General features: G+C 51.2%; 1 protein-coding gene across 2 annotated transcripts in view; it reads left to right on the top strand.

The window, feature by feature from the left end:
* The window catches only part of MYH7B (myosin heavy chain 7B), a 51,367-nt gene that overhangs the window by 7,316 nt on the left and 20,580 nt on the right, over nucleotides 1-23,471 (top strand). Inside the window, exons 6-18 of one of the 2 annotated variants that reach the window (XM_067554507.1) lie at nucleotides 645-672; nucleotides 2,285-2,381; nucleotides 3,176-3,199; nucleotides 7,555-7,647; nucleotides 8,711-8,774; nucleotides 8,898-8,996; nucleotides 10,494-10,597; nucleotides 17,851-17,989; nucleotides 18,792-18,910; nucleotides 20,937-21,086; nucleotides 21,418-21,588; nucleotides 22,269-22,448; nucleotides 22,540-22,672. In XM_067554507.1, coding sequence (XP_067410608.1) covers nucleotides 645-672; nucleotides 2,285-2,381; nucleotides 3,176-3,199; nucleotides 7,555-7,647; nucleotides 8,711-8,774; nucleotides 8,898-8,996; nucleotides 10,494-10,597; nucleotides 17,851-17,989; nucleotides 18,792-18,910; nucleotides 20,937-21,086; nucleotides 21,418-21,588; nucleotides 22,269-22,448; nucleotides 22,540-22,672 — 1,401 coding nt within the window. The remainder of the gene's footprint in view (nucleotides 1-644; nucleotides 673-2,284; nucleotides 2,382-3,175; nucleotides 3,200-7,554; nucleotides 7,648-8,710; nucleotides 8,775-8,897; nucleotides 8,997-10,493; nucleotides 10,598-17,850; nucleotides 17,990-18,791; nucleotides 18,911-20,936; nucleotides 21,087-21,417; nucleotides 21,589-22,268; nucleotides 22,449-22,539; nucleotides 22,673-23,471) is intronic. The other variant, XM_067554506.1, reaches the window with a different exon arrangement.

Here is a 23,471-nt window from a genome sequence, read left to right as displayed (position 1 = left end):
CTCTTTGCTTCCTCTCCTCCCTGTGCTCACCCCGCAGCGGAGGCCTGACCTTGCTTGGTTGGAGAGGGAAGGCAGGGGGCATAGTGGCATCCCCTCGCAAGAAGAAACTAATGCACAGTAGTAGAGATGGGCCTGGATCAACCCAGCTCTGGACAAACTGACTGTCTGTATCCGTACTGGGCTTTAAATGCGGGGTTCTGAACCATTGTTAAAAACACTGATTATGGCAACACTGATCAGTAACGAATAGCATCTTTCCTCCAGCAAAACAGATTCAGGGTGGGTGTCAGAGCCTGTATTTTGAGGGATCACCACATGCAGCCCTGGCGTTTTGCTGTCCTGAACCAGGCTTTCCAGCCTCTGCCATGCCGTGTAACAATCCTCTAAGAGGTGAAATGACCAATAAATGACTTGGCTGGAAAGTCAGGGTGGTGAGGGGAATAGGGCGCCTACCTGCAGGGACCTGTGGCTGCTCTGGCAGTGGAGGGGCCAGGGCCTTAGCAGCACAGTGGGGAAAGAGGGGACGATACAGCAGGTTAAAAAGAAACGCACTCTAGCAATGTCACAACAAAATACGTCTCCTTTCTCAGAGCTCCAAGCCATCACGGAACGTTTCAGTCTAATGCTGGTTCTTTCTTTTGCAGATCGTGAGAACCAGTCCATGCTCATCACGTAAGTGACCCGTGCTGCCCTCCCCGTGCTGTTGTTTCCTCTCTGGATTGTCTGTGTCTCTGGATTAGGCTCCTGCCCCCCACTGCAGGATATAAGTTGTTTTTGGGGGCCCTGGCAGTGGTTTACTCTGCTCCTTCATTTCAGTCTCCCTAGGCGGCCAGGACTGACCCAGTGACAAGCAGCCTTCCCCCAGGAGATGTGATGCCCCAGCCTAACTGCCTTACCAGCCATCAGACCCACCTGGCCCCTCATGACATGCCCCCAGTCAGGCCTCACCAGCTGCCAGCACCCCGAACAAGTCTCCTGCACACCCCCTTCAATGGGCAGCCCATCTGGGGACAACGGCAAGGGCCGCTGCTCACCCTGGGCTTGTTGGTGCTGTCATCTGCCAAGCGGGTCCTCTGGAGCAGCGCATTTCACAGACATGGCCCTGGGGCTGGCCACACGCCCCGTGCAGCTGGGGGAGCAAGGGCCTTGCCCCCGGGGAGGAACATGCACGGTGCTCTTGCACAGGACTGGTGGGCAGACAAGGCGGAGGAGGCAGGCCCAGGCCAGAGGGTGATGTGGGAGGGGGCAGGACAAGCCAGGGGTGTGATGGGGGAGGAGACAGGCAAGATTAATTTCAAGTGACATATAGATGGGGGCTATATCAAGTTCTCTGAAGGGCCCTACCATGCTGCCAGGAGCCATTGACATTTTTAGCCTCAGCCATGGCCTAATTAGGTAACTCAGGGGCTGAGGAGGGAGATGTTTGGCTCTTGTCCTGTGGCAGCTCCCCCACCCCCCCGCTCTTTGTGATCTGGGATTACAATAGGAGAGCAGCTAACTATAGGACTGAAATCACTGCCAGGCCTCGGGAGCTGGTGCCAGTGGGCGGTGCAGCCCAGGGCAGCAGGAATTGCCCAGCCTGCCTGCTAAAGAAGCCAGTCCCTGGGTCTCACCTGGGCTCCTGGGTCCTCCTCTGTAAACCGGAGTCATTCCGCTGGCCAGAGTGGGCTCCCTCTCAGAATACGCGCCACAGACTGTAGGGGTCCCTCTCTCCCCGCTGAATTGCAGGCAGGGGTGTAAGTGTCGAAGACAGATGTAGCAGGAGGGGCTGGTTCCTCACTGAGCTGCTGTAGAGCTGAATCCTCAGGGCATGAAATTCATAGCAAGAGTGCAATGGAACAGAAGTAGCCTGGGGATGGGGAGACTTCCCCACCTAGCACTTCGTGAAGTCTGCTGTGGCCATTTGCCCCAGTTTCAGCAGTGGGGTGGGGGGTGGAGGGGTGCCCTACAACCCCCTAATGTAGACTGGCAAAGCCCAGATGGGCAGCAATGCAGCTTGTCCTGGGCTCACACCACGGTAGGTCACTCCGCTGCCAAGTCCAGGAGCTTTTCCTGTCTGCGCGAGGGGATTGTGCCCGTGCTGGGCCCCGATGGCTGACAACCCCACATTGCCCCCCATGCAGATTGTTCGCCAATCAGAAGAGGTCATGGGCACCCAGGGCCAGGCCGGGCTGACACCATTGGTGGGTGGCTGGGCCATGGTTGTGTTTCCTGAGTCTCTGTGTAAAGGCTTTGCCTGTCTTCTGCCTCATTTTCTTGATCTGTGTATTTCTGTTACCCTAAGCGGAGAATCTGGTGCTGGTAAGACTGTAAACACCAAGCGGGTCATTCAGTACTTTGCCATTGTCGCAGCTCTGGGCGACACGCCGGGCAAGAAAGGAGTAAGACCCTCATTTGAAACAAACTTTGGCTGTTTTCTTTTTCTTTTTTTCTTTCTTATTCTTTTTTTGTAACTTTTTGCGTTTGGAAGCGTGTTTGGATCTGGCCCCTCGTGGACTTTGCTTTCCTTTGATTTTTGAACAAGCAAGGCTTGAAACAACTGATCTTGGGGAAATGGAGTTTTTAAGTGGCTCACCAAACGGAACAGCCACACGGGGTCTTTTGGGCCCGCCTTTCCCTTCACCCAGCATATTTCCTTTTTCAGAAGCGTTAAAGGGGACAGACCACCCTTCCATTTCCACCCGCCTCTTTTAAGCCTTGCTTTTTGCTTCCCCCCCCATTTCTCTTTTTTGCTCTTTTGTTCATTTTGATCCTTTTCCATCTTGTGCTTTTTCTTGCTCTTGTTTTGATTCTTTCTCGCATTTCTTTGGTGTTGGTTATTTTTGAGATCCCTTGTAATTGCTTATTTCTTCTGGGTACTTGAAGCCCCAGCTTGCTTGCCCTTGAAGAAGCAGACTGGCTGCTTCAGGTATTGGATAAGCAATTCTCCAGCATTGGTTTCCTTTCCTCTTCCCTGGGTTTGGATTTAACTGTTCCTGCTTTTTGATGCTTTTCTTCTTTTTCTTGAGCTAATCTATTTAACATATTTTTGGTTATTTTTTGAAATTTAATCCTTCGATTTTTGGGACTGTTTTAGTAACTAAATTTTAACGCCCTGCTTTTTTGATTGATGCTTTCTGTGATTCTGACCTCTTCCTTCTGGAATTCTAAAGACAGTTTTCTTTCCTTTTTCTAGCAAGCTCCTGCCACTAAAACTGGGGTAAGTGTTACATGGACTAGGGGGGCAAACATCAAGTGTGAGGCCAGGCTTGCTAAGCAGCACCTTGTTAACTTCAAGTAGTTATGATGTGGTGTTGGGCCCATTCTGATCTCACTTACGCCAGTGCAAATCAGGAATAACAGCAATGATGTCAATGGAATGGTGTCATTGTGAAACTGACTCGAGATCAGAATCAGGGCCCTGCATACAGGACCGAGTTTTGCTGATGTGTCGTGGTCAGAGGCAGTATTGCAGCTAGAAAATACTCTTGTGGTTGCTGAGAGGATCCAGGGAGGCTTCCTGTCTTTTTATAGGGCAGCTTCTCTCTCCGTGGAGAGATCACTATCATCAGGGTTAGGATCTGCAAATTGCAGTGCATTGAGCCAGGCTGGGATTTCCTATCCACTGGCCTGGAGATAGAGTTTCTTTAGACCCAAGTTCACTGCAAGTCTGTCCAGCTGCCTCAATGGAAGGGGGGCTGGAAGCTATTGCCAGTCTGTGGCTCTGCAAAAAGCTGCATTACAAATCAGACAAGTCTACAAAGGACCAGTCTTATAGCCTTTACTCAGTGTCTAGTCAGCCTGAGCTCACAATGACTTCCTCGGGCATTGACCTGAGTATGGACTTCAGTACGAGCCCTCTGGGTTTAAGTGGGTGAGGGTGGTGAGGAGCTATGGTGGTGCACAAATGGTTACATTTACAATGGTAGTAGGACAGGTAAAATATCAGTCAAAACACAAGAACTAGGGGTCACCCAATGACATTAATAGGCAGCAGGTTTAAAATGTACAAAAGGAAATATGTCTTCATACAACACACAGTCAATCTGTGGAACTCCTTGCCAGAGGATGTTGTGAAGGCCAAGACTATAATGGGGTTCAAAAAAGAACTAGAAAAGTTCATGGAGGATAAGTCCATCAATGGCTATTAGCCAGATGGACAGGGATTCCTGTTTGCTAGAGGCTGAGAATGGGCGATGGGATGAATCACAGAATCATAGAAGATTAGGGTTGGAAGGGACCTCAAGATGTCATCTAGTCCAGGCCCCTGCTCAAAGCAGGACCAACCCCAACTTAAATCATCCCAGCCAGGGCTTTGTCAAGCCAGGCCCATGGAGCACAACACACTGGTCCTTTAGGCAGGTGTAACATGGGAGCAGTAGTTATAGATTGTATAATGGCATCACTTGGGCTTTTACATAAGAACGGCCATACTGGGTCAGACAAATGGTCTGTCTGGCCCAGTATCCTGTCTTCCAACAGTGGCCAGTGCCAGCTGCTTCAGAGGGAATGAACAGAACAGGCGATCATCGAGTCATAGGGGGGCAGGGAAGCACTGGAATGGGTTACCTAGGGCGGTGGTGGAATCTCCATCCTTTGAGGTTTTTAAGCTGCAGCTTGACAAAGCCCTGGCTGGGATGATTTAGTTGGGGTTGGTCCTGCTTTGAGCAGAGGGGTGGACTAGATGACCTCCTGAGGTCCCTTCATCTTCTATGATTCTGTGATAATACTTTAAACCCTGTGCCGGGTGTTTCACCCATGGATACAAACATCTGAAACCATGGCCCATGTTGCTGAGCCATCGGAGGATGCATCGCCTAACTGCAGTGAGATGGGAAGTCAGCGTGTCTGCTGGCTCAGAGAACTGAGCCAGGCAGCTATTAAAAGGTGAAAATGGCTGTTCAGAGTCCAGTGTGTGGTGTGAGAGGAGTGTACTGGGCCCAGTGAGCAGCCGCTGGGTCGGTCGTGGGCATGCAGATGAAGGGAAAGGAAAAGGATGGTGCTGCCAGGCAGAGAGGTGGCCCATGTGTCGTGGGTGAATGGTACCCACGGCTGTGTGCCTGGAATAGCAGTGCGTTGGAGGCACGTGGTGCTGGCATACCATTGGCTCAGGACTGGAGGGGAAGGATGGCCAAGGTACATGTGCAGAGTTGAAGTGATCTGGGTTTTTTTCCCAGTAGCGGGGTGGAGGCGGTGTGGGGTTTAAGCAAATTTCCCAGCTTGCTGACTTGAGAGATTCTAGACTTGAGCTCCAGCTTCTTGTTAGCAAAGTGTTTGTCTGGGCGTTGCCTTTGGGGGCTGTTTTTGACCCCGTGATGTATGTTATCATTGGCTTGGAAGCGCCACGCTGGCTGGTCCTGGAGTGAAAAGCGAAATCAGCTCACCGCTAGTCTCCCTTCTCCCACCCCCCCTAAAGCAGGCCACTCTTGTGAAACCTCAGACACCACGTGTGGGTGGCAGCCTCTCAGCTCAGTGGCAGGCAGCGCAGAGGATGCCAGGGAGAGGTTAGCGTCCCATGAACGATGCTGCTCCCTCCTCCTGCAAAGGGGGGGCACCACTGACACATTTCTAGAGTGCTGTGCAAAGCAGGATCTAAGTCAGGAATCAGTCTGATCCCCTGTTCAAAGTGGGGGACAAGATGCATGGAGGGCTGAGGCCAAAAAGTGGCCCCAATTTGGAGTGGTTCCCTTTTTCAGAGGCCCAGCTGCAGACACCTCGCATCTGATTTTCAGAGATGCAGAGCACCCGCAGCTCCAGTTGACTCTATCTGCTGAGTTTGGATGAAATTAGAGCCTGAAACAAAAGCTAGTGATTGCTCTAACTCTGGAGAGATGGCCGCCTCTCTGTGTATGCTCTTACAGGCAAAACTCAGAGCTGTAGTTCTCTATCCATGCCGTGCCACCTGGGGAAGCTGCAGGAGTTGCTTAATGTAGTCAGGACTCAAACGTTTAAAGACAGTGATGAAAGACACCTGCATTCTGTCCACACTATGGCTTCCATTGCTGGTGTCTCTGGTGGAGCTGCACCAATGGAGAATTACATGGCCTGTTTTTACTGGTGTAGACAAGGCACTGCATGCCTTTGGAATGAGTAGGCTGTTAGAACATCCCTGAGCATTTGGAGGGTTCTACCTATGACATTCGGTGTTCTCTCCGACTGTATCTGGAGCAGTCAGCAGCACTCAGCTGATAAATAGTATAAATGGACTGTAGGTTTATGGAAACATCTGGAAACCGTACCATCCCATAGAGTGACAGCACCTAAGGCATGATGGTGCTGCATGGGACAAAGTTATAATGCTATGGTCTAGTTCAGTGAGACTCAGACTGAGACTTGTGAGCTGCAAGTGGCTCTTTAATGTATCTCCTGCGGCTCTTTGCAGCACATGCTATTAAAACACTGGGTGATTTCATTATTAATCCATCTAAGTTATTAACCAGTCAGGAGGCTTTTACTATGTTATTAACCAGTCGCAGTTGATAAAATAATAATATGTGGTCAGTCATAGTGCTGTGAGAATTATATCTGTATCCATTTTGGTATAGATCTAATATCTAGTATATAGATATATAATATAGATAGATATAGATCTAATACATGAAACAATGAATTCACAATAATGTGGCTCTTTGGGGAATGTTGATCACTAATTTGGCTCCTGAACCCCTGAGGTCTGAGTATCGCTGGTCTAGTTGCTAGGGCACTGGATTATGAGTCAGGAGACATGAGTGCTAGTCCCAGCTCTGCTTCTTGTATTACTTCACCGCTCAGTGTCTCAGTTTCCCCTCACATCCTTGCCTATTTAAGCTCTTGAGGCAGGCATGGTCTCCCCTGTGTGTTTGTACAGTGCCTGGCACGCTGTCGTACAAATGTAATAACAAGAACATGAGTCTGGAGATGAGGCATTGCTCTGAAGAGGCTATCAGTGAGTTCTGCAGACCCCGCCCCCCCAGGCAGTGTCTATAACACTATATACCACACCACAGTCCTGTGTAGAATGTTTCTGACACATGTTTAAAGGAAAACTCATTTAGGAATGTTTCAGAGAGTTATTAATTTCTCTTCTTGGGTTTATTTCCTGGATCCCTTTGCTTACACATGCAGGTTTTCTCAGTGCCCCGAGCCCTCCTTGCCAGGCTCTGGAGGGAGAAGGAAATCCTAATGAATACATGTTAGTAACTCCAATAACCTGTAATCCCCAGGAAAATCAGAAGGATGATCTTCCTGCCCCAGCCACTTGATGGCTCTGTCTCCATCACAAAGGGCTCCCACATACAGATCAGCTATTAGCCTTGACCTTTATAGACACCGCTCTGAGGGGCGAAAGCCACAGAATCCGTGGCCTCAAAGCCCAGCTCTGTTCTCCCCAATGTTAATTAAAAAAATAAGACGCGCCTGGTAGAAAGGCTCTATCCTGGCCCTCCTGGAGACTGAAAAGGCCTAAGTGAATTTAGCTGAAGTAAATCGCACTGCTCCTGCCCTGTGTCCTTCGCCCCTTAGCTGCATCTTTAGCAACAGAGCCACTGTTACTAATGCCACCTGCACAAGCTGACATTCTTTGGTTGCATTGTCCAGGGTACCCTCGAGGATCAAATCATTGAGGCTAACCCAGCGATGGAAGCCTTTGGCAACGCCAAAACCCTGAGAAATGATAACTCCTCGCGCTTTGTAAGTATGTTAGCAAGCTGGGTTCGTTAATACATGCTGTTTTTATTTATAGAGACAACAACGCTCACCTTGTACAGACACATGCCTGTGTGGTGTGCACACAGAAAATGTATCCTGGAGATAGTTTTGATATAGAGAGCAAATCATTTTCATAGCTAGCAACTCTCTCTTCTGTAGTTGGGTTGGCTGTAGGGTCAGACCCTTAGCTGGGGTAAACTGATGCAGCTCCCTGGTATTAACTGACTAAAGTAGCTCACTGACTTTTGCCATTTAATTTACACGCGCAGAGGAGCTGGCCCTGAGAGGTGAGGCTGGAGTTAGGGGCAGCCCAAGGTGCATCTCAGCTTGGATCAGGCCTTGGGCGACGACTGGCAGCATCAGGAAGGAGCCTGGCACAGCGGTAGAGCCGGGACAGCCGGAAGTGCCAATACTGGGAGGTGCCCCAGTGCACTGGCCATGCAGTGTCCCTTTCATTGAACCCTGCCCCTGTGTTTGGCTCAACCAAACCACGGGTTCCCATTGATCTCCATAATAATGCACTGGAGATGGCGGAGCCGCAGTGAGTTCGTGGTCCTCTCTGGATTCCCTGATGCACGACTAGGGGCCTGTGAGTGTCAGGGGATCTTCTGAGCTTGAGGAAAGTGATCAGCAGCTGCAGCCAGGACTATGCAGGTAGTTTGTGTGGCAGCCCCTGCATCACGCAGCTCTGCCCAGGAGCCAGGGCCTGGCAGAGGCCGTCTGCAGCCACTGCTCAGTGCGGCAGGAGAACGCAGCAAAGCTCAAGGGGACGATCTCTCTGCGGAGCCATATTCCTAGCGTTTATGACCAGAAGGGACCAGTGGATCATCTAGTCTGACCCCCTGCATAGCACAGGCCAGAGCATTTCACCCAGTCACCCCGTATTGAGCCCCAAAATGTTGTGCTATTAGCGTAGGGGAGAGAATAAAGCAGCCTCGAGCCCCCTCCAGCCACCTGATTTGTAAGAGCTGCCCCTCTCAGCGGTTTATAACTGTCTCTGCCTTACTCCCTTTGTCCAGCCTAAGCATTTACCTCCCTCCCTTAGGGCAAGTTCATCCGAATCCATTTTGGCCCCTCAGGGAAGCTGGCCTCTGCTGACATTGATATCTGTGAGTAACTAGCCATTTGCAGAAGGCCCTGTGTGCCTGCAAATTCAACTCTCGCTTTTGATGTCCTGAGGCTGGATCAGCTCCAGAAAAAGTCCCACCTGTTTTTTCTCTCTTTGTTTCTAGACTTGCTGGAAAAATCCAGAGTGATTTTCCAGCAGCCCGGCGAGAGAAGCTACCACATCTACTACCAGATCCTGTCTGGGAAGAAACCCGAGCTCCAAGGTAAGCGGCTTCAAAGCAGCCGGAGGAGGACGCAGTAGCAGAACGTAGAGGGAACTATATCTGGCCGGCGCAACCCAGCTCCCAGCGACATCAGTGCCCTCCCCGGGGGAGAGAGGGAGCCAGATTACATCCCTTCATGGGAGGGTGCTGAGAGCAGATGAATCATTCCTCAGCACGGCCCTCTGGGATCTCTCTGAGGGCCCGGGAATAAACCCAGCTGACCCTGCCAGGCTGTGCCATGAGCCACCTCTCACACAGTGGGCAGGTCTGGGATCCAGGGGCCTGGTGACAGGAAGTGGGAGAGGAAACCTTTCCGCACTGGAGAGATGGCTGGCAGAACCCCCGGGGGTGCTAAGCTTCTTGGCCGCTGCCTGTTGAGCCTGTTGCTGGATGGTGAACAAGTGCCTTATTAGGCAGGGCTGGAGAGCCACGTGGAGCAGTAATCTTATCTGGTGGTCACAAGGGCATGGACGGCCACATCTAAATCAGGCTCCAGCCGAGCAGTGTTCCTAAGATAGCAAGAGGGAGATGGCGCTGCAGAAGAGACGGGCCTTCCGAAGGGCTGCCCGGCCTTCCAGAGCCAGACCCACAAGGTGGTTCCACCAAGGGAGTGAGAGCTGAGGCAAGAGACCAGACAGGGCTGGGAGTCCCTCTTCAGCCCTGAGCAGTTACTTTCAGATGCCCGAGCCCTCCAGCCTTTCACCTCAGCCATCCAGGCCGGCAGCCCTCCTCCTGCCCTGCTCATAGACACACAGCGAGCATGAGCAGCCACTCACCCCGTCCTGCCTGTGGGAATCAGGCAGCAGCAGAAGGGCGGTGCCAGGGGCCTGATGCTGCAGCAAGGGGGCTGTATCCACAGCAGTGCGATGGGCAGAGCGGGGTATAAACTAGGGGAAAAGCAACGAGACCAGGATAGGGGGAGTGGGCAGGCACTGGCACACTGGGGCATTACCAGGACATGTGCAGCCATGAGGCAGAGTAGCTTTCCATTGCTCCTTTGGCACCTGCTGCTCAGCAAGCTGCCTGAGATGGCAGCGCATAGCCATAGGGCGGGAGCTGAGCTGAGCCTCCCCAGAAGCAGTGGTTTTTGTGGGGTGAGCCAGGGCCAGCGTCCTGGAGCACGTTGCACTAGGGGCAAAGATGGAGGGAACCCAGGTGGTAGCAAACATCCCATACACTTAGCCCCTGCATGGAGCCCTCTGCCCTCCAGGCAGCCTCCAGATATCTCCCACTGTCTGGGGCATCCCCCTGGGAGCCCAGCCCTCCACCAGCTTTGCAGACCCACAACTCAGCTAAGGGAGAGCATGTCCCATGGCAAAGCCCTGGATACACTGGGCCCCAGGGCTCATTCCTGGAGCTGTGCAGAGGATTAGGCCCACCCGAGAGTCCCCTGCAGTCCTGCCCCCGTGTTTCCAGTTGAATTTGCTCTGGAATGTAGCTCAGCGTGCGGTGGAGCGGATCATGGCTCACTTCCCTTGTCCTCCCTCCTGGTCTCAGACATGCTGCTGCTCTCGCTCAACCCCTACGACTACCACTTCTGCTCACAAGGCGTAACAACTGTGGACAACCTGGATGATGGCGAGGAGCTCATGGCTACAGACGTACGTACCTGCCCTGCGAGACACAGCGGGGAGAGGCCCAGGCAGAGGGGAGGTGAGGGAGAGCACTCCTGGACAGAAATGGGGCCATGGCCAAGCTTTGCTCAGACACTGCTGAGTTTAGTAAGAGAGCTCTGCTGACCTTTTATTAATAATCACCCTGTGCACATCTGCAGCACCTGCACGGCCAGGGCCTCAGAGCTTCACAGGCATTCACTCACCAGCACTCTCCATGCACCTTCTCCACCCCATTTATATGGGTACGGACCAGGCATGGCAGTGCGTGTGTAGTTCCTATGACTGCATGCACAGATGGGCTCATTCCCCTGCAAATGGCCAGTGGGACGTATGAGCACCACTGACGCATGCAGCCATGAGAATGACCTGCAATTCTATGCATGTAAATGTGAGTATCTCATTTTGAGCACCATAAAGAGACTCAGCGACAGAACTGGAAATAGAACGTGGAGTCCCGGCCCCCAGTCCCCTGCTATACACACCGGTTTGTTACACAAAGCCTGAGCAAAGGGCTGGCCCATAGAGGCTAGACCCATGAACTCAGTAGGAGGTGGGAAGGGGGTGTGAGAGCCCAGGGCCTGAGGGAGCTGCCTCATGTTTCGCTGCACAGAGTGTTTTGCTGCCAGGGGAGGAGTCCGGGGGGGTTTATCGATGAGAAAGGCAGATGAGAAAGGGCCACAAGAAAAAGAACTGACACAATTAAGGAAACCCAGTGCACGTAACACACACACCCCAAGCTTAGGCTACATAAAAAAGTCCCAAGAGTAAAAGTGCAGGCAGAAGCCCAGCAGCAGGGTGGGGGTTACCCAGCTTATTGCATTAAGTGCAACCTGTACGATTATCTGCCATGGGGGAGGGGTGCGAGGGGGGTGGCACACATCCGTGTGCAGTGCAAGCAATTCACGGCCTTCGGAGACAGAGTATGTGCCCTTGAGGCCAGAGTGGCTGCACTAGAGGAGCAAAGGGAGGCAGAGGGGTACATAGAGGAGACTTTCTGGGACACAGTAGAACGGTCCTACCTCCTGTCTGACAGTCCCTGTGCTGTCAGGGAGGATGAAAGTCTCAGGGTAGGAGCACATCAAGCTGGAGCAGCAGGAAATGATCCCATAAGTGGGACCTTCATTCTGGATGATGTCATGTTATCCTCTCACAGTGAGGATACCCCTCCTGTGGAGGGAATCCCAATTATTAGGAACAGACAGGTACTAGTAGTGGTGGATTCAGCTATTAGAAATATAGATACTTGGGTTTATGATGACCAGAAGAAATGCCTAGTGAATTGCCTTCCTGGTGCGAAGGTAACGGATCTCATGAGACATCTAGACAGACTTATAGGTAGTGCTGGAAGGGAGCCAGTGGTCATGATTCATGTAGATACCAGTGACTTACGGAAATATAGGCAAGAGGTCCTGGTGGCCAAATTTAGGCTGCTAAGTAAGAGATTAAAAACCAAGACTGCCATGATATCATTCTCTGAAATGCTTCCAGTTCCATACACAAGGCCAATAAGACACGCAGAACTGCAGGGTCTCAGTGTGGGGATGAGACAGTGGCATGTGGAGGAGGGATTTAGGTTTATTAGGCACTGGGGAACCTTTTGGGGAAGGGTTGTCTTATACAGGAGGGATAGGATTCCACTTCCACCCAAATCAAAATGAAACCAGATTGTTGGCATGTGAAATTAAAAAGATTGTAGGGGATTTTTTAAACGAAGGGCTGGGGGAAAGTCGACATGTGGAGAGCATTTGATTTGGGTGAGGATGTCTCTTAAGGATGAATGTATTAAAGAGGAAACTCTATATCCCAGTAAAGAGGATTGGGAAGAAGTTAGTAAAATATAGCTAGCAGCCACTGGGGAACAGTAAAGTGTAAAAGAGACACGTTTATATATAATACATCAAGGCAAGCAACTGAATATTGACAAAATGTACAAGTGCTTATATACAAATGCAATAAGTCTAAATACTAAGATGGGTGAATGAGGGTGCCTGGTACTAAATGAGGCTATTGATATAACAGGCATCACAGAAACTTGGTGGAATGAGGATAATCAATGGGACATGGTATTACCACAGTTTAAAATATAGAGGGATGGCAGAGTAGGTTATGCTGGTGCGGGAGTAGCTCTATATGTTAAAGCAAGCATAGACTCAAATAAGGTAAAAATCTTAAATGAATCAAATTGTACCATAGAATTTCTATGGACAGAAATGCCTTGCTTGAAAAAAAGAGTATAGTAGTAGGGATATAGTACCGACCACCTAACCAGGATGGGTGACAGTGATTGTGAAAAGTTAAGGGAGGTTAGAGAGCCTAGAACAGCAAAAAGTGCAGTAATGGGTGATTTCATAGAATCATAGAATATTACAGTTGGAAGGGACCTCAGGAGGTCATCTAGTCCAACCCCCTGCTCAAAGCAGGACTAACCTCAGCTATATCATCCCAGCCAGGGCTTTGTCAAGCCTCAGCTTAAAAACCTCTAAAGATGGAGATTCCACCACCTCCCTAGGTAACCCATTCCAGTGCTTCACCACCCTCCTAGTGAAAAACTTTTTCCTAATGTCCAACCTAGACCTCCCCCCCTGTAACTTGAGACCATTGCTTCTTGTTCTGTCATCTGCCACCACGGAGAACAGCCTAGCTCCATCCTCCCTGGAACTCCCTTTCAGGTAGTTAAAGGCTGCTATCAAATCCCCCCCTCATTCTTCTCTTTTGCAGACTAAACAAGCCCAGTTCCCTTAGCCTCTCCTCATAAGTCCTGTGCTCCAGCCCCTAATCATTTTTGTTGCCCTCCACTGTACTCTCTCCAACTTGTCCACATCCTTTTTGTAGTGGGGGGCCCAAAACTGGACACAATATTCTAAATGCGGCCTCACCAATGCCGAATAGAGGGGAATAATCACTTCCCGCGACCTGCTGGCAATGCCCCTCCTAATGCAGCCCAATATGCTATTAGCCTTCTTGACAACCAGGGCACACTGCTGACTCATATCCAGCTTTTTATCCACTGTTACCCCCAGGTCCTTTTCTGCAGAACTGCTGCCTAGCTCATCGGTCCCCAGTCTATAACTGTGCATGGGATTCTTCCTTCCTAAATGGAGGACTCTGCACTTTTCTTTGTTGAACCTCATTAGATTTCTTTTGGCCCAATCCTCCAGTTTGTTTAGGTCACTCTGTATCCTATCCCTGCCTTTCAGGGTATCTACCACTTCCCCCAGCTTAGTGTCATCCGCAAACTTGCTGAGGGTGCAATCTACTCCATCTTCCAGATCACTAATGAAGATGTTGAACAAAACCGGCCCCAGGACCGACCCCTGGGCATTCCGCTTGTGACCGGTTGCCAGCTAGACGTGGAGCCATTGATCACTACTCGTTGAGCCCTATGCTCTAGCCAGTTCTCTATCCATTTTATAGTCCATTCATCCAACCCATACTTCTTTAACTTGCTGATAAGAATACTGTGAGAGACCGTATCAAAAGCTTTGCTAAAGTCAAGGTATATCACATCCACTGCCTTCCCTACATCCACAGAGCCAGTCACCTCATCATAGAAAGCAATCAGGTTGGTCAGGCATGACTTTCCTTTGGTGAATCCGTGTTGACTGTTCCTGATCACCTTCCTCTCTTCCAAGTGCCTTAAAATGGATTTCCTAAGGACCTGCTCCATGATTTTTCCAGGGATTGAAGTGAGGCTGACCGGTCTGTGGTTCCCTGGATCCTCTTTCCTCCCTTTTTTGAAGATGGGCACTATATTTGCTTTTTTCCAGTCCTCAGGGACCTCCCCCTGTTGCCACGAGCTTTCAAAGATAATAGCCAATGGCTCTGAAATACCTCAGCCAATTCTCTCAGCACCCTCGGGTGCATTGCATCCGGCCCCATGGACTTGTTTATGTCCAATCCTTCTAAACAGTCTTGGACCTGTTCCTTCAGCACTGCGGGATGTTCGCCTCCTTCCCATTCTGTGCCACCCAGTATAGCAGTCTGGGAGCTGATCTTGTCTGTGAAGACAGAGGCAAAAAAGGCATTGAGTACCTCAGCTTTCTCCACATCCTCTGTCACTAGGTCACCTCCCTCATTCTCTAAGGGGCCCACACTTTCCCTAATCTTCCTCTTGTTGGCAACATACCTGTAGAAACCCTTCTTGTTCCCCTTCACGTCCCTTGCTAGCTGCAACTCCAATTGTGCTTTGGCCTTCCTGATTTCATTCCTGCATATTCGAGCAGTGTTTTTATAATCCTCCCTAGTCATCTGACCAAGCTTCCACTTCTTGTAAGCTTCTTTTTTGCATTTAAGTTTGCCAAAGACTTCTTTGTTAAGCCAAGCTGGGCGCCTACCATATTTGCTATTCTTTCTGCACATCAGGATGGTTTGCTCCTGTGCCCTCAATAAGGTCTCTTTAAAATACAGCCAGCTCTCTTGGATTCCTTTCCCCCTCATATTAGCCTCCCAGGGAATCCTGCCCATCAGTTCCCTGAGGGAGTCAAAGTCCGCTTTTCTGAAGTCCATGGTCCGTATCCTGCTGTTCTCCTTTCTTCCTTTTCTCAGGATCCTGAACTCGACCATCTCATGGTCACTGCTGCCTAGGTTGCCACCCACTTCTACTTCCCCTACCAAATCTTCCCTGTTTGTGAGCAGCAGGTCAAGAGAAGCACGGCCCCTAGTTGGTTTCTCCAGCACTTGTACCAGGAAATTGTCTGCGACACTCCCCAAAAACTTCCTGGATTGTTTGTGCTCTGCTGTATTGCTCTTACAGCAGATGTCAGGGTGATTGAAGTCTCCCATGAGAATCAGGTCCTGTGAACTGGAAACTTTCCCTAGTTGAGTAAAGAAAGCCTCATCTCCCTCATCCTCCTGGTCTGGTGGTCTATAACAGACACCCACCACAACATCACCCTTATTGTTCTTGCTTCTAAGCTTAACCCAGAGACACTCAACTGACTTATCTCCAGTTTCATACTGGAGCTCAGAGCAATCATAGTGCTCTCTTACATACAGTGCAACTCCTCCACCCCTTCGCCCCTGCCTGTCCTTCCTGAACAGTTTATACCCATCCATGACAGTGCTCCAGTCGTGTGAATTACTCCACCAAGTCTCAGTTATTCCAATCATGTCGTAGTTTCTTGACTGTGCCAGGACTTCCAGTTCGTCCTGCTTGTTTCCCAGGCTTCTTGCATTTGTGTACAGGCACTTGAGATAAGTAGCCGATTGGCCTACTTTCACAGTATGAATCGGGAGGCCTCTCCTGCTGCACCCTCCTCCTTCTGCTTCCTTGTGGTGTCCCTCTTCCCCACTTACCTTCGGGCTTAGGTCTCCGTCCCCCGTCGAACCTAGTTTAAAGCCCTCCTCACTAGGTTAGCCAGCCTGTCTGCAAAGATACTCTTCCCTGTCTTCGTTAGATGAATCCCGTCTCTTCCTAGTAATCCTTCTTCCTGGAACAACATTCCATGATCGAAGAATCCAAAGCCCTCTCTCCGACACCACCTGCGTAACCACACATTTACTTCCGCAATGCGACGGTCCCTACCTGGACCTTTTCCCTGAACAAGGAGGATGGATGAGAACACAACTATCTTTATGCTCAGGGTGCCAGAGATAAAATTCCTAGATACCATAAATGTCTGCTTCTTGGAAAAGCTAGTCCTGAAACCCACCAGCGGAGGCAATTCTTGATTTAATCCTAAGTGGAGCACAGGATCTGGTCCAAGAGGTAACTAGAATTGACCTGCTCTGTAGTAGTGAGCATAATGTAATTAAATGTAATATTCTTGTAGGGGGTAATACCCAAAAAACCCCACCGTGGCAGCTTTTAACTTTAAATGCTTTAAGGGGAAATATATAAAAATGAGGACATGTTAAATTAAAAGGAACTGCAAGCAGCATGGGGCTATTTAAAAATACCATCAAAGAGGCTCTCGCTAAATGTACACCCCAAAGTGGAAAAGACAATTAAAGGACCAAAAGACTGCCACCATGGCTAAGCAGCAGAGTAATAGAGGCTGTTAGAGGTGAAAGGCATCCTTTAAAATTTGGAAGTTAGATCCTACTAAGGAAAATAGGAAGGAACACAAACTGTTACACCAGGTTAAGTGTAAAATTATAATATGGCAGGGCAAGAAAGAATTTGAGAAGCAATTTGCTAAAGACACAAAAACTAACAGTAAGAAATTTTTTAAGTACATCAGAAACAGGAAGCCTGCCAAACAGGCAGGGGGCCTGCTAGACGATCAAGGTGCTAAAGGAGCACTCAAGGAAGACAAGGCCATTGCGGGGAAGCTAAATGAATTCTTTACATCAATTGTCACTACAGAGGACGTGAGGAAGATTCCAACTGCCCTGTTCCATTCACTCCCCTAAAGCTCTGGTACTGGTCACTATTGGAGACAAAATATGGGGCTAGATGGACAACTGGTCTGCTGCAATATGGCAGCTCTTATGTTCGAAGTTAAATTATTGAGGCTGAGTTTTGCTAAGTAACATAGATGAACAATGAGATAATTGACAAAAGATAATTTGTGCCATTGCAGTCTGGAAGTTCAAAGCAATGGCAGATGCATAGCGCACAGTGTCCCAGCTCTGGACATTTTTTTTTTCTGCTGACAGTTTTTACTTGTAATCAAAATAGTTTGGGGTGCTATTTTTTTTTGCCAAAAATTCAGCATTTGCAACTGAAATTCAACGGACCTTTTTTTGTGAACAAATTCACTTAAAAATAGTTTTGACAGAACATTTGGGACCCACTCTACTTCCAGTTGTTCCTGTTGCCAACGTTCACAATGATGTCATGAGTCTCGCAGTATTTAGTTTTTCTCTTAAAGGCCCAGGTCCTAGAGTCAGGTGATTATGTGACAATCTGAGCTTGCTTGCTTTCTTTCTTTCTTAGAAGTGAGTTTCTAGCCCTCAAGGTTGCAGAGAAAAGTTAGAAGATGTGACCCAAGTAAAGGCGCTAAAAACAGACAACAAATGAAAATAGCCCCAAGTTTATGATTTCTCAGCCAATCATGATTTTGCAGGGCTGTCCCATGATTTTTGCTCACTCAGGGTAGGCCACACTGCACAGGGGATGCATTGTGATGGGGTGTATGAACACGCTGAGCCTGCGGACCCGGGGTCCACCTGGGAGTCTGGAACGCCCCTTGTGGGTGCAAGTCAAACTGCCAAGCTCTTGTCCCTGTTCACTGGTGGGGGTGGTTTTGCTGTGACAATGGCCAGGCTTACCCTCACTGCTTGTCACTCCTCAGCATGCCATGGACATCCTGGGCTTCAGCAACGACGAGAAGTACGGCTGCTATAAAATAGTGGGTGCTATCATGCACTTCGGCAACATGAAGTTCAAGCAGAAGCAGCGGGAGGAGCAGGCGGAGGCTGAGGGCACTGAAAGTGAGTTTGCCACACAGCCAAGTAGGGCTGGCGAAAGCTTTGCTGAGCCCAGCAGAGTGCATGAACTCCTTCCACTGCTGGGCAGCAAATCACAGGGCTGGAGCATTGAAACCATCCCCTTCCATTCATCCCCCCATCCCTTCTCTTTCCCACATTCCTCTCACACGTCAATGGGCCTCATGTGACGATGTCGATTGACTAGGAACCATGCCTCCCACAGTGCACAGAACTCCCCGCAGCAGCCCTTGCCTCTCTGAGCATCTGTTTGGTGCAGGACACTGTGTCTGCTTCTGTCTAAGCAGCTGAGCTATGCAATGGAATGATTTGGTTTTATTGATCTCCTTTATTCCATTGTCCCATCTACACACAAGAGGGCAGAGAAAAGGCTGTGCAGGAAACCTTTGCTCGGGCAGTTCTCACTATTTGAGCACGTCACTCCGTGAGTGTTACACAGTTCAAGGTACATGCTGGCACTACTTCACTGGCAGAGAGACCGTTGGTCTACCAGGAAACAATTCCCCTGCATAGTTAAGATGAAACAAATCTTCCTAGACAGAGATTCTCCAGGTTGGCAATGCCTCCGAGAGGCACACGTGCAAAAATAGTCCAGTTGCCAAAAGCCCCTCACAACTCCACCTTCACACTTTACTCTGGAGAACGCAACACAGACCCTGCCCACCGGGGAGGTGGGTGGACTATATATAGCGAAAGCCAGCAGAATTAGGACAGTATCACTTGCACCATCGAAGTCTCTATTTTTTGTTTTGAGTTTGCCCATCTCCGGGCTGATGGTGTATTGCAGGTGCTGACAAAGCCGCCTACCTCATGGGAATCAGCTCAGCTGACCTCATCAAAGGGCTGCTCCACCCCCGAGTGAAAGTGGGCAATGAGTACGTGACCAAAGGTCAGAACGTGGAACAGGTGAGTGTGCTGGTGCTGTAGTCACGTGCCTGCCCTGTTACCTGGGATCCCTTGGCTTTCTGCCCTGCAAGAGAGCGATGGATTCGGGGGCATTCCCGGCGCAGGTCACTTAGCTCTGGAGGTCACCCCATCTGGTGGCATGGCGGAAGCTGATCCTGCTGTTGCTGGCTCTCAGCAGCTGTCTCGGTTATTCATTCCTGGTGTGACCTGGAAGCTGACAGTGCACTGCATTGATGTCCAGATTTTTTTGACCACTGCATTTTACAGTGATGGGCCATGGCTGGAATTTCAGTGCAAACCCCATTGCTTTGCAGAGGGTTTAGGTTCAAATCCCTGGACACTGTGGTTTGGCCTGGGTTGGATCCAAACACAAAAGGGGCCTAATTTCTGTGGTTCTGCTTCAGTTGCAACCCAAATCTCACAAGAATTTTGGCTAGAGATGGTGGAAACCTTACAGGATATCAGCTCTCGGGAGATTCCCACTGTCCAGGGCGGGAAGATTGCAAGCCTGGCCTAGAGTGCACGCCCAGCTTGCATGCCAGCCTGGGAGTCACACTGCTCATCATTCCTATCTGCAGAAGTGACTTAGACACTTGGGAGCCTGGGGTTCCAAAAGTCCATAGGCTCCTAAATCACCCTAAATTTAATCTGGATCCCAGCACATCCTTGACAGACGGCTCCAACGTACCCTTATGTAAGTGGGGGAATGGTTCACTGTTGTGGGGAACTTTCCTGGCTCATACATTACCCTGGTGGAGTTGTCTAGCAAAAGGATCCGAGTCCTTGCCCCCACTCCTTTTACCCAGAGGCCGGCCTGACCTCGAGGGCTCCCCTCCCACTCTCCTGTGTGATGGGGTGCCTGTAACCCCGACAAGGCTGGGCCCAGGAATCCTGGGGTTCAACCCCCCAACCTTGTCATGGTCACTTAGGGCAGGGGGTTGGGTGTCCCCACTGCGGGATACTAACTGTGCACTGGGCGCTTCCCTGACCCACTGATTGATGCATACAGTGCAAAGCAATACAATTTATTAAACAGCCACAAATTAAAAAATAAAGAAAAGATGAGAAAGGTCAAAGGAAAACACCCAACGCCCCCCTGGCAGGGGGCATCCCACACAGCGTCTCTGGGTGTCAGGGACATTCACAGTCTGTGTCTCACATGTCCCCGGATGCCTGCCCAGGCCTGGCAGCGCTGCAGGGATGCTGCGGGTCGGATACGTGGTCTGGCAGTGGCCACACGCCCCCAGGTGCTAGGGGGCAGGACCTTTCTCCCCAGCATTGGCCCCTGTCCGGGTCATGATCCCCCTCCCAGTCTGGCCTGCGAGGCCTCTGGGCTGGTGGCATCTCCCTGCGCCGGGCCCTGCCCAGGGTCCCCCTCGCTCTCCCAGCTGCTCACTCACCGTGGACGGCTCCTGCCCCAGCCCCAGACGGCTCCAGCTCCGGCTCCAGCCCCATTCTGCCTCAACTCAGCTCTGCTCAACTTGACTCTCTGGGCTTTTTCTCTGGCCTCCCAGCTGTGAGCCGCTGGCTGCTCTGTCCTTAGCTCGGCCTTGGTCTCTGCCCAGGCAGCTCCAGCTCACATGGAGGATGGGACTCTCCCGCCCTCCTGGCTCCCTCAGTCAGGCTGGCCTGGAGCGCTGGCCTTTTCCCACTGGCCCCGGGATCTGTCCATCTCAGGATCCTGCTTCCTCATCCCCCCTGCCCTTTGGTGCTGGCTGGGTGGGAGATGCACACCAAACACCTCACTGAGTGTCAGCAAGGGGCCAACACTCCCCTGACCCTTAGCCAGGAGAGACAGGCACAAGATAAATGGCTGCATGAGCACAAAAACCCAGACTGAGTCAATGACAAACTGTGAATGGCCCTCGGAGAGAGCAGCAATTCTCCAGCTTGGGCTAAGCATTCCCCTTTCCGCCAGGAGGGGAGCAGATCTGATTCCGCACAGTCTCGGGCTAGGTGTAGACAGAATGAAATCAACAGGGAGCAAGGCCTGACGTGACGAGCCCTTCCCGGTTTGCATTGGCAGGTGGTGTATGCAGTCGGGGCCTTGGCTAAAGCTACCTATGATCGCATGTTCAAGTGGCTGGTGACTCGTATCAACAGAACCCTGGACACCAGGCTGGCCAGGCAGTTCTTCATCGGCGTGCTGGACATCGCAGGCTTTGAGATCTTCGAGGTGGGTTGCAGGGGCAACCTGGATTTAACCAACTCAGTGCCATAGCCACACAGGCAGCTTTCCCAGGGCTTCTGGACATTCTGCCATGAAGCTATGGGCATGTATGGAGCATAGACCTCCTGTGTCAGTTCATGAATACAGCCCCCGGGCATTGCTCTGCTTTTGCTGAGAGCCAGAGTGCAGGTTCAGTCACAGCTGAGTTCCTTTCTGCCTGCTCTGGCCTGGGACCCCAGCTGGGCTTGTCCACATGGGCACAGTGGAGGCAGTGACTCACTGGGACCCACGACATTCCCCTTTGTGACTGACCCAGCGGTTTGGTTTCTGCCTGCAGTTTAACAGCTTTGAGCAGCTGTGCATCAACTTCACCAATGAGAAACTGCAACAGTTTTTCAACCATCACATGTTTGTGCTGGAGCAAGAAGAATACAAGAAAGAAGGCATCGAATGGATCTTCATCGACTTTGGACTGGACCTGCAGGCCTGCATCGACCTGATTGAGAAGGTAATGGGGCATGAAGATGGGGGTCAGTGACTGCTCGGGTGGCTGTGCGAGACAGGGCGGGGGTGCACAAACATTTTGGTTGCATCGGACTCTGAAGATCCCTATTTGTAACCCAGCAGCAAGCTGAGCGGTACCATTTGATGGATCCCTTTATTACAGGGGGATGGTAACTGGCTGCCACCAGGCATTCTAAGTGGCTTGCTGACCCCTCCATGCACTCTGGATTTCAGCCTAGCCCTGACTGCTCGAGACGAGGGAAAAAACACATTCTTAGGGAGGCAGAAGGCCTATGGGATCAAGGAAAAATCCAGCTTGTGCCTTGGAAAATTCCCTGGTTAGGGGAACACCAGAAGGCAGTGGTGTGGAGGCTATTTCCACACTAGAGTTTGGGATGTGGGGAGGGAATGATGGGGAAATGCCATCACAAGGTGGAGACAGTTTGCACTGTGGCACATTCTCCCAGCACCTCTGCAGAGACCTGAATGTTGGCTCTCCCTCGCTGGCAAGGGCCGGCATGTCCCCAGCCAGTAGCGTAGATCGAGTCCCCCATGCGACGGAGGTGCTAGGATGGCTGCATTTGTGCCAGGGATTGGACAAGGGGCTGCGATAGGGTGGGGCCTGGCCTGTCCTTTCCCGGCTGTGCCGAACTCCAACCTGCTCCTGGGTATCCTTTCCTGCAGCCGCTGGGAATCCTCTCCATCCTAGAGGAGGAGTGCATGTTCCCGAAAGCTTCCGACATGTCCTTCAAGGCCAAGCTGTACGACAACCACATCGGGAAGTCGCCCAACTTCCAGAAGCCGCGGCCAGACAAGAAGCGCAAATATGAGGCGCACTTTGAGCTGGTGCACTATGCAGGAGTGGTACGTCCCCGGCCGAGCCCTTCTCTTCCCCAGGCCGCATGGGCCCTCTGTGTGGGCTGCCAACCCCCTTCTCTTTGTTCTGTGGTGACAGGTGCCCTACAACATTGTCGGCTGGCTGGATAAGAATAAAGACCCCCTGAATGAGACAGTGGTGGGCGTCTTCCAGAAATCGCAGAACAAGCTCTTGGGCAGCTTATATGAGAACTACGTGAGCTCCTCCTCAGGTGAGCTGTGGCCCTGCCCCCTCGCACACTGACTCCCGGGCAGCACTTTCACCCCCCAGGTAACACTTCAAGCTGCCCAGAACTGCTCTCTGCTGGCACCAGCAGGCCTGCGGCATGCATCGGCTCTGACAGGCCATCAGCTGCTCACCAAGAGACGCGGACTGGGGGCCTGCATGGATTCCTGGGAGATCTGGAGTCAATTCCCGTTCACGGTCTCTTGCTCCCTGGGCCAGGGGTGCTGCAGCTTAGTCCTGGGGAGCCTGGGGGGATGGTGTCATGGGAGTGAGGGGGAATCCCAGCAGGGAAAGCTCTACAAAACCAGAGGGGAGCAGAAATTTGCCCCAGTCTGCAGGCTTGGCCCAGGGTAAGTGATGCCATTTCCTCTTTTACAGAGACCTGGGGCCAGGTGCTGGCAGGGTTGCCACAGTCTGCGCCATGGGGAATTCTGCCCATGCCAGGACTCACAAGCCAGTCTCCACTCCCAGCGAGGGAGAGATGGGGCCTCAGATACACACACAGCACTGCCTGCAGCACACACCTGCATCCCAGGCACTGCCCTCCATTAACGCACACCCCCATCCAATGGCCCTGCCCCCACACTCGTAGGCCTTCTACTGCCACGCTGGGCCCAGCGCACACCCACCCCCCTCCCACCTATTCTTCCTGCCTCCACACTCACCCGCCTTGCACACCCATCTCCCACCTCACACAATCACCTCTCTCCTCACATACCCATTCCTCCCACTTCACTCCCACTTCACACATTCATCTGCCTCCCGCTTCACACACCCACTCCTCC

This window comes from Emydura macquarii, unplaced genomic scaffold (assembly GCF_026122565.2).
Source record: "Emydura macquarii macquarii isolate MOO-44397 ecotype Brisbane River unplaced genomic scaffold, CSIRO-AGI_Emac_v2 contig_1483, whole genome shotgun sequence".
NCBI classification, from domain to species: domain Eukaryota; kingdom Metazoa; phylum Chordata; order Testudines; family Chelidae; genus Emydura; species Emydura macquarii.
This window is presented reverse-complemented; position numbering and strand designations above follow the sequence as displayed.